The 15,099-nt window shown below is 45.8% G+C and overlaps 1 protein-coding gene across 1 annotated transcript in view; it reads left to right on the forward strand.

The window, feature by feature from the left end:
- The first annotated feature begins 7,574 nt into the window (after positions 1-7,574).
- Positions 7,575-15,099, forward strand: part of LOC114617272 — a 10,809-nt gene continuing 3,284 nt past the window's right edge. The window contains exons 1-9 of the mRNA XM_028762850.1: positions 7,575-7,719; positions 8,033-8,152; positions 8,695-8,772; positions 9,954-10,036; positions 10,543-10,629; positions 11,463-11,596; positions 13,580-13,788; positions 13,860-13,934; positions 14,430-14,487. Coding sequence (XP_028618683.1) covers positions 8,069-8,152; positions 8,695-8,772; positions 9,954-10,036; positions 10,543-10,629; positions 11,463-11,596; positions 13,580-13,788; positions 13,860-13,934; positions 14,430-14,487 — 808 coding nt within the window. The 5' untranslated portion in view covers positions 7,575-7,719; positions 8,033-8,068. The remainder of the gene's footprint in view (positions 7,720-8,032; positions 8,153-8,694; positions 8,773-9,953; positions 10,037-10,542; positions 10,630-11,462; positions 11,597-13,579; positions 13,789-13,859; positions 13,935-14,429; positions 14,488-15,099) is intronic.

The raw sequence follows: 15,099 nt of genomic DNA on the forward strand, positions 1-15,099 counted from the left end.
GTTTGTTTGCCAGCGTGTAATGTGTACCATATACATGCCTACTGCCCTGAAGGATTCCCTGAAACTGGGCTTATAACCAATTGTGAGCTGACACATGGGGGCTGGAACAGAGCTAGGGCCCTGTACAAGAGCAGCAAGTGCTTTTAACCATCGAACCATCTTTCCAGTCTCCATGGCCCATGCCTTTAATTTTAACACTCTGGAGGCAGAGGCAGGCTAATCTGTGTGAGTCAGCCTGTGATCCACATGATGAAACTTTGACAGAAAACAAACAGAACCTACCAACTGTGTTGCTGTGTTTTGGCTTGTATTTGTGATCTCTGCACTGAGGAGATTGAATGAGGCAGGAGGATTGCAAGTTCAAGACCAGACCAGCCTGGCTACATGGTATGTCTTAGTTAGGGTTTCTATTGCTGTGATGAAACACCATTACCAAAAAGCAAGTAGGGGAGGAAAGGTTTATTCAGTGTCTTAGTTAGAGTTTTATTGCTGTGAAGAGAAACGATTTCCAAGGCAAGTCTAGAAAGCATTAAATTGGGGCTGGCTAACAGTTTCAGAGGTTTAGTCCATTATCATCATGGCAGGAAGGAAGGTAGCATGCACACATAAATATTTTTTTAAATTTATTTATAGGGAGAAAGGGAGGAAGGGAAGAAGGGAGGGAGAATGAACTAGGGATACAGGTCAGTTGACTAGAGGAACAGCTTAGTAAAGTGCTTTCACAGCATGTTCAAAACCCGCGGTTCTATCAGCATCACCTCATATACCAAGCAAGGTGGCCTTCAGATGCAATCCTAGCACTTGGGAGGTAGAAGTAGGAAGATCAGAAGTTCAAAGTCAAGCTCAGATGTATATGGAGTTGGAGGCCAGAATAGGCTGCAGGAGATTGTCTCAAAGGGGCAGGGGAGGAAAAGAGAGAGAGAAGAGAAGCAGAGAAAAGAAGAACCATTAAAGACAAATAATAGTTGGTATGAGGTACATGTCAGGAATTTACAGCAGGAGCTGGTATGTATCACTCAGTGATGACTGCTGGGATTTTGAGCCAGAAATTTTTCATTTGTGGAGAAATTCCTAGTTTTCTCTTAGACATTAAGTGACACTTTCCCTAGAACTAAAAGACTTAAGACATGAAACGCACATATTTTAGAGGTGTTGGGGAAACTCTCTAAAGGACAATGAGGTACCTAAAAAATTCTTTGACAAAATGCAAACGGTTTGTATAATACCACACCTGTGGGAAATTGCAAGGAGATGTACTCACCGTGTTCCCTAGAAAATACATTTCTTTCTTTCTTTCTTTCTTTCTTTCTTTCTTTCTTTCTTTCTTCCTTTTCTTTCTTTCTTTTCTTTTCTTTCTTTTTTTTTTTTTGTTCTAAACCTAAAATTGAGACTGAAACATTGCCAGATTCAGTCAGCATCTGGCCACTTCCTCTGACCAGCAAAGAGCTGCTGGTTTATAACAGCACTTCCAAGGTGGCCACTCAGCATCTTTTCTGAGGAAGCTGTGTTCTAATCTAAGATGAAAAAACCAGATCAATTCAGACTGTTGAACACACGCTGTTTACTCCTGCTTTTGGTTTTCACTGAGTCCTGCCTGAAAATCATGCCTCGTCATAGGATCAGACAGTTAGGAAAAGTGAAAGCTAGCTAATTAAAGGCAAATCCCTGCCTGGGCACATGAGGTAGGATGATATCAAGCTAAGGACCAACTTAGGCTACATAGTAGGTTCCAGGCTAGCCTGGGCTACATAGCAAGATTCTGCTTCAAAATAGATAAATAGCAGGTTGTGGTGGTTTACAGCTTTAATCCCAGTACTCATGAGGCAGAGGCAGGCAGATCTCTATGAGTTCAAGGACAGCATGGGTCCCTGTCTCAAACTAAGAAAGAAAGAAAGAAACAAAGGAAGGAATGCCTCTATAGAATTTACTGTTTAAATTTGAAAGATTAGCATATAGAGGGGCTGGAGAGATGGTTCAGCGGTTAAGAGCTCTGGCTTCACTTCCAAAGGAAGAGGTTCAATTCCCAGCACCCACCTAGCAGCTCACAACTGTCTACAATTCCAGTTTCAGGGGATCCAACACTCTTACACAGACACTCATGCAGGAAAAGCACCAATGTGTATGAAATAAAAATAAATAGAATTTAAAGTCAAATGTAGAAAGTAGATTGAAGCTTAGTAGAGCAAGTCTCTAAAGCTGGAAGTGAATTTCCCAACATGTTCACTTGGGGTGAGTAATTAGGGGCATGAAATGAGTTAGCGTACAGAGATTGGCAAGCATAGACACAGCCCAGTGCCCTGGGGCAACTTCCCTTGGAAAAATGAATGGGCTTCTTAAAGCTGCTTGGCATCCAGCACCTCCCTACCAGTGTGTAATTTAGGGTCAGGCACTTCCTGGTTGGAGAGAATAAACAAGGCTGAGATAACACTGGGCACACAACCAACAGACTGTGGTTGTCAGTCTGTTCTAAAGCTGTTGGTCCAAAGGAAACCCCTCTTGTTTGTATTGTCTCTTGTTTGCACTGCCATGTCCAAAGGAAATTTCAATTCCTCAGACTCCAAAAGATGGTCCAAACATCCAGAAATGAGCTCAGCCTGGCTTACAAGAGGATTTGGGGGAGTTATTAAAAGCTAGAGTTCCTCAGGAGTTATTTTCCTTACCTCCTGCAAAAGGCACGTATGGCTCTCCAATTAACATAACCAGTAGCACCTAGCAGCAGAATCAAGGTCTGCGCTGGCCTCCAGGATCCTTCAGTCCCTACTCACAAGTACTTGTTAGATATTTCTTCCTTCCTTTCTTTTTTCTCTTTTTTATTTTGTTTGTTTGTTTGTTTGGTTGTTTGTTTTTGAGACATAGATTCTCTGTGTAGTCCTGGCTGTCCTGGATCTCCCTCTATAGACCAGGCTGGCCTCTAAATCAGAGATATGCCTACCTGGAATTAAATGTGTGTTCTATCACCGGCTGGCTACTTGTTACACATTTCAATGCCCCTGTAACCAACTCACTATCTACACTGTGATTTCTCTATTCTCTACCCTCTACCATTCTCCCCGACTCCCCCAGAGAGCCCTAGCCAGGTCCAGTCTGCTGACTATGTTCAGTCTGATCCTTTCTCCCTCTGCTCTGGACTCACCCAGATGTCTCTGGCTATCCTCTCTCTCTCTCTCTCTCTCTCTCTCTCTCTCTCTCTCTCTCTCTCTTTCTCTCTCTCTCTCATCTACAATTAAAAACCCTTTCCTAACCACATCATGGAGCAGTCAGCAGTCACATGGTCAACTTATATACTACGAGTGCATGTGTATATCTTTAAAACTTGTGGGATATATGTCCGTGTATGCAGATTGTCTAACATTATATAACAGTCCATCAGTCAATCAAGGCAAGGAAGTATCCTATTCCTTCTGGTGGAGATCAACCCTTCCCTCTGTGGACAGTGATAGGACAAAACCCAAGTTCCATCCTGTCACCCTCAGTGCCCCAGGGAATACCCCTGACCTTTTAGGGACCTTGCCTCAAGCCAAACCAGAGTGGTGGTTTCAAAGCTGAAAACAATTTTGGTGTCACCAATCTGAAGCAGAGTTAGAAGCTTGAGCAGGAGGATTATGGAGGAAAGAGATGCCTGTAGGCTTATATTTTTCAAAACCTACTTTAATAAGTGTACTTAAATGCTTTAAGCTCCTTCTAACTCATCACCCACCAGAGATACTGGAAAGGAAAGGTTAATAGAGCAAAGGAGGATGTGGACCTGTTTAGAAATAGTTCTTTTGGATGAATCCAATCTATGTTGGATATCAGCAGTTCAGTTCACACCAATCAGCAGTAGTAGCTCGATCCACTCGCAAACAGCATTCGTGAATCAACAATGGCAGTTTGATCCAGAAGAAATCAAGAGGCTCTGTCAATTGTCTTGAGTCCAGGAAGTGGCAAGAAGCTACTGGAACACCACCAGAAGTTCCTTGGTGTGTTTCTCTCTATGAAGTCACAACAAATGATGATCAGTGAAGAAGGCAAGAGGAACCAACGAAGACCAGCAAAGAGTGGCAAGGTGAACCAGTGCCACACACTCTGGGCCAATGTCTGTTGGGTTATATATTATGTGTTCTCTCAAACATCTGCTCTAGCAAAACATCACATGCCCCTTTTCCAGGCAACTTCCAGAAAAACACCACATGTGTTCTTAGCAAAACATCTGCTCATAAGTCAGTTTCTAGAAAAGCATCACATGACACAACTGAATCTCCAAAGAAACCAAACATTTCTACTTTAGAGGCCAAGAAAGACATACCCACAGGCTTCCGAAGAAACAGAAGGAAACTAAAACATAGTCTAAGTATAAATCTCCTCAAGGGAGAGTCAGAATGAACTGTATTAGCATTAGCCATGAATATGTTTTTGTTAGTTCTTAAGTTACATCTCAAGAGGCTGCTAGGAAACCTTTACTCTCACTTTTGATGAGTGAGATTATAGGACAGCTCTGGAGATGCACTGGATGGAGTTATGATAAAGTAACACCAGGACAGCAGGTTACAGGAGGGGTTTAGTACATGTTAGCCAGGTTTCTGATGAGATTTTAGATAAATATAAATATCCTGCTGGGCAGGGAGATACATTGTCATTAACTGTGCTGGAATTCTTGTTTCTGTGGTGTCCAGAGGGTTCAACCTATTACTTTTGGATTTTCCACCCAGCACTTGTCTGTTCCCTGAAATAACGACTCTGAGACTTCTTATTTATTAATGAATGCCTAGACCATATTCTTTGGCTTGTTTTCCAACTAACTCCTAACCTATTTATCCCTTTTTGTTCTAAGCTAAGTTCAGTTACTTGGCTGGTTTACCCTCCTTGTTTTCTTATGTCTCCTTGGCATTCTGGGACAAATTTCCCATGCCTCTGACTATTTCCCAGAATTCTCTCTATACCTGCTGCATGTCCCAACTCCTATTTCCTGCCTCAGCTCATTGACCATAAGCTTTTTGATTGACAGGTGATGCTTATAAGAGATTCTTCCTACACAGACAGATTCCTGGGTAAGGGGACCCTCCCCCCTCTAGCCTCCCCATAATTTCCTCTGCCCCACTTTCATTCTTCTAAATTTATTAAGAGGAACCCAGAAAAGAACACTCACTAGAGTCTGCTCCTATCCTGTGGGACGATCTCTGTGATTCTTACTCTTTTTAATGAATCTATACTTTCATTGCCATTCAATATCTTGTCCAATTTATTGTTCAAGAAACAAACAACCTGGACATCACATCATGGGACGCCTTGCGATCCCCTTCAGTAACAGTAGGTCACTGAAGCAGCATGGACATCCATGCTTTCATCCTTTGAGGAACAAAGTGTCATCAATAACTACTGTCCTTGTTATGGGGAGCCTCTCCAGGGGATGACAGATGATAAATAGATAATAGATAAATATAGATAGATGATAGATAGCATGGTGATTTGAATACGCTTGGCTTAGGGCGTGGCACTATTAGAAGGTGTGGCCCTGTTGGAGTAGGTGTGGTCTTGTTGGAGTAGGTGTGTCACTGTGGGCGTGGGCCTTAAGACCCTCATCCTAGCTGCCTAGAAGTCAGTCTTCTCCCAGTAGCCTTCAGATGAAGATGTAGAACTCTCAACTCCTCCTGCACCATGCCTGCCTGGATGCTGCCATGCTCCCCCCTTCATGATAATAGACTGAACCTCTGAACCTGTAATCCAGCCCCAGTTAAATGTTGTCCTTGTAAGAGTTGCCTTGGTCATGGTGTCTGTTCACAGCAGTAAAGCCCTAACTAAGATAGATAGATAGATAGATAGATAGATAGATAGATAGATAGATGCGTAAATAACTCACTGTGGTAGCTTTAAAAAATGCCCTGTAGAGGCTCATGTACTTGAAACACTTGCTCCCTGGTCAATGGTGTTGTTTAAGGATCCTGTGACACCCCTAAGAGGTCGAGCCTTGCTCAAGGAAGTATGTATGCCACTGGGGATAAGATTTGAAGCTTTATAGCCTTGGCCCACCTCCAGTTCCTCTCTCTGCTTCCCATGCGTGGAAGAAATGTGATCAGCCAGCTTCCCAAGTTTGTCCCACCCACCCCACCCCCTAGATCTCCACCTCCACCCCCCAAGTCCCCCACCCACACCTCCACCCACCCCCAATGTTAAGGATTCTAGCCCTCTGCAACCAAACATCAAGTTAAAGTTTCTTCCTTAATTTGCTTCTGGTCATGGCATTTTATCACAGTAACAGAAAAGTAACTAATTCACTAATACAGAAGTAAATAAAGGAAAAGATGAGCAAATACTAGAGGAAGAAGCTGCCATCAGCTCCCGGTCTGCGGGTACCACTGCCATGCGCGTAAGCAGAGGATAAAGTATATCATGTGAATTGTATCATATCAAAAGACTACCATTAAAACAAATACTGCTTATCTTTTAGAAATATATACAGTAGTTTGGAATAGTGGTGCATGCCTATAACCTAGTACTTGGGAGGTAGAAGCAGTAGGATCAGGAATTCAGGACCAGCCTCAGCTATATAGTGAGTTTGAGGCCAGGCTGGGCTATACAAGACACTGCCCCCCCTCCCCAAAAAAAATCTGGTGGATCTCTGATCTCTGAGTTTGAGGCTAGCCTGGTGTACAAAGTGAGTTTCAGGACAGCCAGGGCTATACAAAGAAAGCTTGTCTCAAAAAAAAAAAAAGGAAAGAAAGAAAGAAAGAAAGAAAGAAAGAAAGAAAGAAAGAAAGAGAGAGAAAAAAGAAACAAAACAAAAAACCCAAAACAACAAAAACAAAAAAGCCTGCTTAATGGCCAAAGGCTCATTACACTGTTTTCTCCACCACTACATTATGTCCCAACTTGTTCATAAAGGGCGAGGGACAACCACACCAGAAAGAAGGGAGTATCACTTCCTCTGAGAGGTAACCTGTCCACAGTCACTGACCACCTCACGCCTGGGCCCATGGGTGAGACTCATGAATGATTAAGGGGAATTTGAGCAGCTCAGAAGCCATGGAGACCGGGAAGGTGGTGAGCACAGGGGCTGCTGTGCACCAGGCAGCTCCGTGTCCTCAAGGGGCTCCCCCTGTCTCTTCCATCCCACCTGCCAAACTGACTGTGGTGGTAGAAGTGGTGTCGGGTCAGGGATCAGGTAAGAGTGTTGAGGGAGCTGGTTGTCGCTTGCCTAGCGTGCAGGAAACCCTCGGTTTGATTCATAACTCTGCATATAACCTGTCTAAAAAAGATAGAAAGATTTGGGAATTATAGTTGAGAGGTAGAATACTTGCCTAGAGCATTGAGGGGTCCCAAGTTTAATTCCCCAGATTTGTTTTACATTCAAAAAAAAAAAAAGAAGAAGAAGAAGAAGAAGGCCTAAGGGGGCGCCGGAGGGCCTTCTTAAAGAGGTGAGGCTAAGCCGGCTCAGGGCAGAGGTCGAGGGTGAAGGCGAGGGCCGTGAGCATGCGAGCTTATCTTCTGTTATGAAAACTGACATAAAGCCTACCTCCCTCAGGCCCCAAGGAGACCCATGGTTCCACATTTCTTTTGGAGGGACCCAAGAGCCTTCGCCTACTTCAGCCAGACACTCTGGAGCCTCAGGTAGATGGTGTGGGATGAAGGGAGCAGGGGAAGATGAGATGAGTACACCACCACTGACACCACCCCTACCCCATCCCGTGTCCACAGGAACACTGCTTCACCTTTGACAGAGTGCTGGGTCCGGACGCTGCTCAGGTAGGAGTTCTTTTTTGTTTTGTTTGGTTTTTTTGTTTGTTTGTTTTTGGTTTTGTTTGTTTGTTTTTGAGACAGGGTTTCTCTGTGTAGCCCTGACTGTCCTGGAACTCACTCTGTAGACCAGGCTGGCCTCGAACTCAGAAATCTGCCTGCCTCTGCCTCTGCCTCCCAAGTGCCGGGCTCAGGTAGGGGTTCTAAGGAAGGGATGAGAGGAAAACCGGAGCTCTCAGGCCTCTGCATCCTGGGATTCTGAGTGGTCCAGTTTTTTTGCTCAGGGCAATACACAGAGGGATGTCCCTATGTGTTCCTACAGGAAGCAGAGCAGGAGCTATTGACGCGTGTCAAACCCATGCTGGCCTCTATAGGACAAGGGTATAATACAGCCCTCCTGCTCCAGGGCCAGGAAACAGAGGCACCCAGCTTTGTGCCTCAGGTAAGGAGCCACCAGCACACAGGTATCCTGATGTTCAAGTATTATTTGGGAAATCTTTACCTGCTCACCCCAGCCAGACTGCGGACAGCTTAGATCCCACGGTACACTGTGGTCCTTGGAGGACATTTTACCAAGTCTGCTTTGTGCAGCCGAGAAGACAAGATGGAAAGCCGTGGCTCGTGGGTGAATGATTTTAGGAGAAGCAAGCAGCACCACAGATCAAATCCCCAGGAGCTCTGCTGTCTACACTTCTTGTAACACCACAGAAACTACACTTAGAAGCTTTATTACCAAAGTTTCATTAAAAATATCCCCAAATCAAAATGGCTACCTCAGAACCTTACCACGCCCACGCCCTAGCAACAGTAAGGCTTGCCTGCTTGCTCAGCTGCCTTCAGGGCGTGAGGTCTAGGATTGGGGACTAGAACCCTTTCAGTTCTGTCTACCAGTGCACAGGGGCTGTTACAGATTTCATTCTCAGTTAGTGCGGAGGGACAGAAGGCTGTTTTCTCATCCCCACTGAGTTCCTCTCCCTACATTAGGTCCTGCAGATGTTGTTTGAGGAAGCTCTGCCTCTCTGCAGCTCTGGCCCTGTGCTTTGTACTCTCGGTCTAGTGCAGGTAAGGGGGAAGGGCTAGAAGAAAAGAGGGAAGGTGGAGCTAAGTGACACCACAGAACCCTCGTGATGCTTGTGGAGAGTGAGAAGGATGGGTCCAGATCCACTCTGCTACTCTAGCTGGGGCTTGCCTCTTTAGGATCACATTTAATGCTGTCAATGACTGCTTTCTTTTTTTCTTTTCTTTCTTTCTTTCTTTTTTTTTTTTAGTTTTCTTTATTTTTACTTATTCACTTTACATCCTGATTGCTGCCCCCCTCCCAGCTACCCCCTCCCACAATCCTTCCTTCCATCCTCCATCCCCTTCTCCTCTGAGAGGGTGGAGGCCCCCCTGGGTATCTCCCTACCCTGGCACATCAAGTCTCTGCAGGGCTAGATGCATCCTCTCCCACTGAGGCCAGACAATGGAGCCCAGCTAGAAGAACATATCCCACAGACAGGCCACAGCTTTTGGGGTAACTTCCACTCCAGTTGTTCCAGACCCATACATATGTGCGGAGGTCGGGGGACTAGGTCCAGCCCCTGTATGCTCTCTGAGAGCATACAGTTGAGTCTCTGAGAGCCTCAAAGGTCCAGGTTAAGTGACTCTGTTGGTCTTTTATGGAGTTGCTATCCTCTTACAAGCCTTCAGTCCTTCCCACAACTCTTCCATAAGAGTCGCCAAGCTCCGCCCACTGTTTGTCAATGGGTCTCAGCATCCGTCTGAGTCAGCTGGGTGGAGCCTCTTAGAGGATAGCTATGCTAGTCTCCCGTCTGCAAGCATAACAGAGTATCATTAATAGTGTCAGGGATTGGGACTCTAGCTGGGCTGGTTATTACTTGGCCATTGCCTCAGACTCTGCTCCATCCCCCATCCCTGTATTTCTTGTAGACAAGATAAATTTTGGATCAAGAGTTTTTCCCTATCGATCCACTGAGATTCCTGCCTGGCTACAGGAGGTGGCATCTTCAGGTTTCATATTCCTGATGCTGAGATGCACAGCTAAAGTCACTCCCATTGATTCTTGGGTGTCTCTCCTATCCCAGGTCTCTGGCATGTCCTTGAGATATTCCCGACCATCCCACCCCTGCCACTTGCAGATTTCCATTCATTCTAATGGTCAAAATTCTTGATCTCACTTAGCCCATGGGACCTACAGGAAGGAAAAGGCTTAGCTTGTGACAGTTATCTTTGTGTGATCCCAGATTAGCCGCAGTGGACAGACTCGGGACCTGCTCTCCCCATGTATGGAGGACCTGCCAGTACTGGAGGTGGCCCCTCTGGGCTTGTAAGTGTTCAGGCCCAATGGATGGGGCGCTTGCCTTAAAGCCACAGTGACACCTTCAAGATAAGCTATGAGAGGTTTCTACTCTGCCATCCCAGGAAAATGAAGCCCTGAGCATGCAGTCAGGCTTACTTGGGTCTAGATGGGCTCCCAGAACTCTCTTTCCTTCATCCCACACCTATACATCTTATTGTCCTCATAACAAATACATTTCAACTCTCATCCCCACCTTCATGGCCCAAATCAGTTCAGTATCACACTAGGTGGTTCTGAACACCTCAGTGAACAGTTTTGCCGATCTTTGAAGTGGTCCAGACTAACCTGTTTCCCTTCCTGGGAAGACCTCAGGAGGCAAAAACAAGGTTAGGAAGATGAGAGACATTTAAGAATCACCTTTGGGGTGATTCTTGTGTGCTACAGACACTGTTATGGGCTTCACACCCAGAGACACTAGAGGGTGCTGCATAGCACAGAGCTGAAAGGTTGTATTCAGCTTCCCCTTACTTCAGGGTGGTGAAAGATGCCAGTGAAGTGGAAGTGTCCGATGCCCGAGCTGCCTCTGAGCTGTACCTAAAGGCTGCTGGGAGTGAAGGCAGGTGAGGACCAGACACCTGTCATCCACCCGTCCTCAGTCTCGGTACAAGTCTAGGATTCACTCCTGAGCTGGCTGTGTCCTCTCCAGGGCCTGCTCTCTGCTCACTTTTACCATGTCCTGCCCTGGGCCTGAGACCCAGCAACTGTGGCGAGGTACCCTGAGGATCATGCAGCTTCCAGGAGACCCGTAAGCCTCAGGGGTCTTGTTATGTTGGGAAGTGAGGTGGAGGCCAAAGTATGAATATGAATCCAAATGTCCAAAGCTGAGATTAGAAAATCCCTAAGTAGCCAGTCCATCTTTACCCCACCATTCCTTCAATGTTCAAAACTAATGAAGACTTCAAGTAGTCACGGCAAATTATCAATTGCAAATTCAGGCCAATTTGCAAGATGCATAAGCATCATGGGAATATTGCCAAATTCAGAAGTATCTAAAAACAAAGTAGAAACTAATAAAGAAAGGAGCAAAGTAACCTGAATACCGGGGTATTCTAAGGTATTCTTTCTTTTATTATGTAAAAGTCTTTTAAAATATTCATGTATTTTTATTCATATGTACATGACTGTTTATCTATATGTGCATCGCATATGTCCAGTGCCAGTGGAGGCCAGAAGAGGATGTTGGATTCCCTAGAATTTGAGTTATAGGCGGTGTTGAACCTCCTGACATGGATGCTGGGACTGGAACCCAGGTCCTCTGCAAGAGCAGCAATTCCTGTTAACCTCTGGTGGTACAAAGAAAGTTGTAAAAAATCTCATTGGGTACTTCTGGTCAGAGTTACTCCTCCCCATCTACCACAGGGCATACCTTGCCTCTCTTCCCTCCCCCTGGCAGAGACTGCCCCCTGCTGCAAGTACTGGCTGGTACCACTGCTGCTGAGGAGGTGGAGGGCTCTCTGCCTTGGATCATCTCCTGGCTCCTGGAGGCAAACAGCTACAGTGGAGTACTTCTTCGTCTGGACCCCCGAGGTAGCTGAGAGTGGGGTTGGGGTCCTTCGGAAAGTTTCAGCTTGCCTCATGCTATTAATCAGCCAGTTCCCACCCACTTGTAGCCCAGTGAGAGAGCCTGATTCTCTGGGTGGGCCAGCATTCAAGAAGGTTCGTTATGGCCAGTATGTCACTGCCATAAGACTCAAGAGCAAAGCTAATAGGAAAACCAGCCTCAAACCCTTAACCTCAGAGATTTCTCAACAACTTACCAAACTTTTTTCCTCTCCTGCCTTTTGGAAGAGTCTCCCTATGTAGCTCAGGTTGTTCTTGAAGTATATATGTAGTCCAGGCAAGCTAGAACTTATCACCTTTCTGTCAGCTTCCTGAGTATGGGGGTTAGTCGTTTGCCACCACATTCATAATTTTTATCAAGCATTTTGACACCTGTTCTCTTCAACTGGGTCTCACTGTAGCCCAGGCTGGCCTTGAACTCCTGGAAATCTCCCTGCCTCAGCATCCTGAGTGCCGGGATTGCAGGAGTAGTCAACCACATCCCAGAGCATAGATCTGATTCACAAATGAGAGAGAAGCAGGCCTAATTTGTAGATAAGGATGAGAGAGGACCACAGAGGAGAAAACACTTACCTGTTTTCACAAACCCATTGCAGACAAGGCCTCTGAAGCTATAATGCCAGAGATTTGAGGGGAGGGTGTAGTGGGGGCCATAGATTAAACAGCCATGGCAACAAAGCTGAGTGACACACACCTGTAATACCAACACTCCGAAGACTGGGGTAGGAGTACTGCAAGCTCGGGCCAGAATGAGCTGCATGATCTCAGGTGCAAAAGGCTGGAAAACAACATCATCATCAAACAGTTGGAGGACAGTTTCACGTTAAAGCACTTACCTAGATACTTAAGGCCTTGGAGTTGATTCCCAACATCTGAAGGTAGGGGCCAGTAGTAGGTAGACAACTGACCCTCTGTCTCCACAACCACCAAATATTCATTTGGCCAGCAGTTCCCAGACATCTCCCTGTCTCTAGCTTGATGGAAGAAGATAAGTTGGAGCATCTCATAACCTCAAGACATTAATCAGAATATAAAACTAACCTGTGTCTGCAGGGAGGGCAGACATATTGGCAGGGGCAGACATGTACTTATGTGCAGATTAGTTTTATGTTCTGATTAATGGCACAGGCTTTAAGAGGCAGATGGTTTAGAGTTGCTGAGGATAAAAAGATAAATCTGGGTTGGAGAGATGGCTCAGCAGTTAAGACCACTGACTGCTCTTCCAGAGGTCCTGAGTTAAAATCCCAGCAACCACATGGTGGCTCACAACCATCTTTAGTGAGAACTGATGCCCTCTTCTGGTGTGTCTGAAGACAGCTATAGTGTACTCACATAAAGTAAATAAATCTTTTTTTTTTTTTTCGAGACAAGGTTTCTCTGTGTAGCTCTGGCTATCCTGGAACTCACTCTGTAGACCAGGCTGGCCTCAAACTCAGAAATCCACCTGTCTCTGCCTCCCAAGTGCTGAGATTAAAGGCGTGCACTACCACTGCCCAGCAAAATAAATAAGTCTTAAAAAAAAAAAAAAGATAAATCGAAGAGCCTGAGCACAGGTCTATCAAACACAGTGAAAGTCAAAAAGGAGTTATTGGATGATGAGAAGATGATGATGGTGGTGGTGATGATGATGACGACTATGGAGAAGAAGATGATGATTCTAGAATGGGGATTGAACCTAGGGCCCCAGCACATAGTAGGCAAGTCTACTACTGAGCTATATCCCTAGCCTCTTTGATTTTTGTTATGAAATGGGTTCGCTAAGTTTCAAAACTAAGCCTTGAACTTGGTATCATGCCTCAGCCACCAGAGTAGCTAAGGTGACTGGGTTACCAGACATGGCAAGGGTTAGGTTAATTTTGATAAAACAGTCCATGATAGAAATTTAGAGTATCACAACCAGTGTGCTCTGCGGTGCGGGAAAGAGTAGTCTAGTGTGTTGTCTCTTTCTAGGTAGCCCTCTGAGTTTGCTCCAGAATGCTTTGTTGGGGGCCTCAAGAAAGAGGGTCCAGGTGAATGAGGTGAAGCCCACCCTGTGGAACGCAGTAGAGGAGATGAGGGCCTGCAGGGCTGCCCTGAAGATGGTACGCTTAGGCCTTCTTGGAGACAGCTTGACAGACAGTGGGTTGAACCAACTGAGAAGAGCACTCTGGGAACTACAGGTAAGCAAGGTGAGACATGGGAACACCTTCATCAGAAGTGGCGAGTACCCCCTTGAGTCCTTTCCTCCTAGGTGGTAAAAGCCTGGGGCCCAAGAAGCCATGCACCTAAAAGGCCTAGGGCTGAAGCTGTGAGGTCTGAACCACAGGTACATTTTCTCATCCAAACTCTTAGGGGCTTCATATATGTCCACCCTCCTCTTCTTTGTTTACAGAATATTCCCTTTATTTAATGATTCCCAAATATTTATTGACCATGCACCACACTCTGGGTACAGAGCCACATTAGCCCCGGGAGTCCCCTGCCCTGGTAGAGTTTCGTCTGGGAGGAGACAATTACATTGCTGTGGTCAATGCTCTGAAAAGCTTGGCAACTTGACTCTGTAAGACATTGATATACCTTGAAAAAAGAGGAAAGCAAGATCTCCTAGGAAGTGAGTTCTGATGGAGTTTATAAAGACAGTGAAGGACATTTTAGGCAGAAACTGAAACCAACAGATACTTGATATCTCTGGGAAACTGCAAGCAACTTAATTTAGTGGAGAACGGAGACAGAGAAAGAGTCAGGACCAGACTGAAGCTGGAGGCAGCTAGGGCACACAGGCTTTGTAAATCTAAGGAGACATTCGGTCTGTCTCTTGAAGGTTAAAGGTGAACCACTGAACTACTGTAAGCAGGAAAGACACTCTGCTCATCTGTCAGGTAAGCAAACTGAGGAAATGTGAGCAGCCCAGGGTCAAAGACGTCTCACTGCAGGCCCTGGGATGGGATTCTTTCATTCCTTTGGGTCTTGTGCTTCTCAGTCTTCCCCATGCTGAGATCTTTAATACAATCCTCATGTGGTGATGACTCCCCCAACCATAAAATTATTTTAACTGCTGTGGTCCTAACTGTAACGTTGTTGCTGCTATGAATCATAATGGAAACATCTGTGTTTTCCTGATGGTCTTATGCAACCATTACAAGAAAGTTTCCTTTGACTCACTGGGGATCTCGACCCTCGACCCACAGGTTGAGAATCAGTGCTTTAGCCAAAGCTGTTCTTTTTTCCTTCCCTCCCCCTCCCTTCCCCTCCCTTCCCCTCCCTTCTGTTTCCTTCCTCTTCCCTTCCCGTTCCCCTTCCCCTCCCTTCCTTTTCTCTTCCCTTTCCCCTTCCCCCTTCTCTTCCCTTCCCTTTCCCCTTCCCCCTTCCCTTCCCTTCCCTTTCCCCTTCCCCCTTCCCTTCCCTTTCCCCTTCCCCCTTCCCTTCCCTTTCCCCTTCCCCCTTCCCCCTTCCCTTCCCTTTCCCCTTCCCCCTTCCCTTCCCTTTCCCCT

Source organism: Grammomys surdaster, unplaced genomic scaffold, assembly GCF_004785775.1.
Source record: "Grammomys surdaster isolate TR1022 unplaced genomic scaffold, NIH_TR_1.0 135, whole genome shotgun sequence".
In the NCBI taxonomy this organism is placed as follows: domain Eukaryota; kingdom Metazoa; phylum Chordata; class Mammalia; order Rodentia; family Muridae; genus Grammomys; species Grammomys surdaster.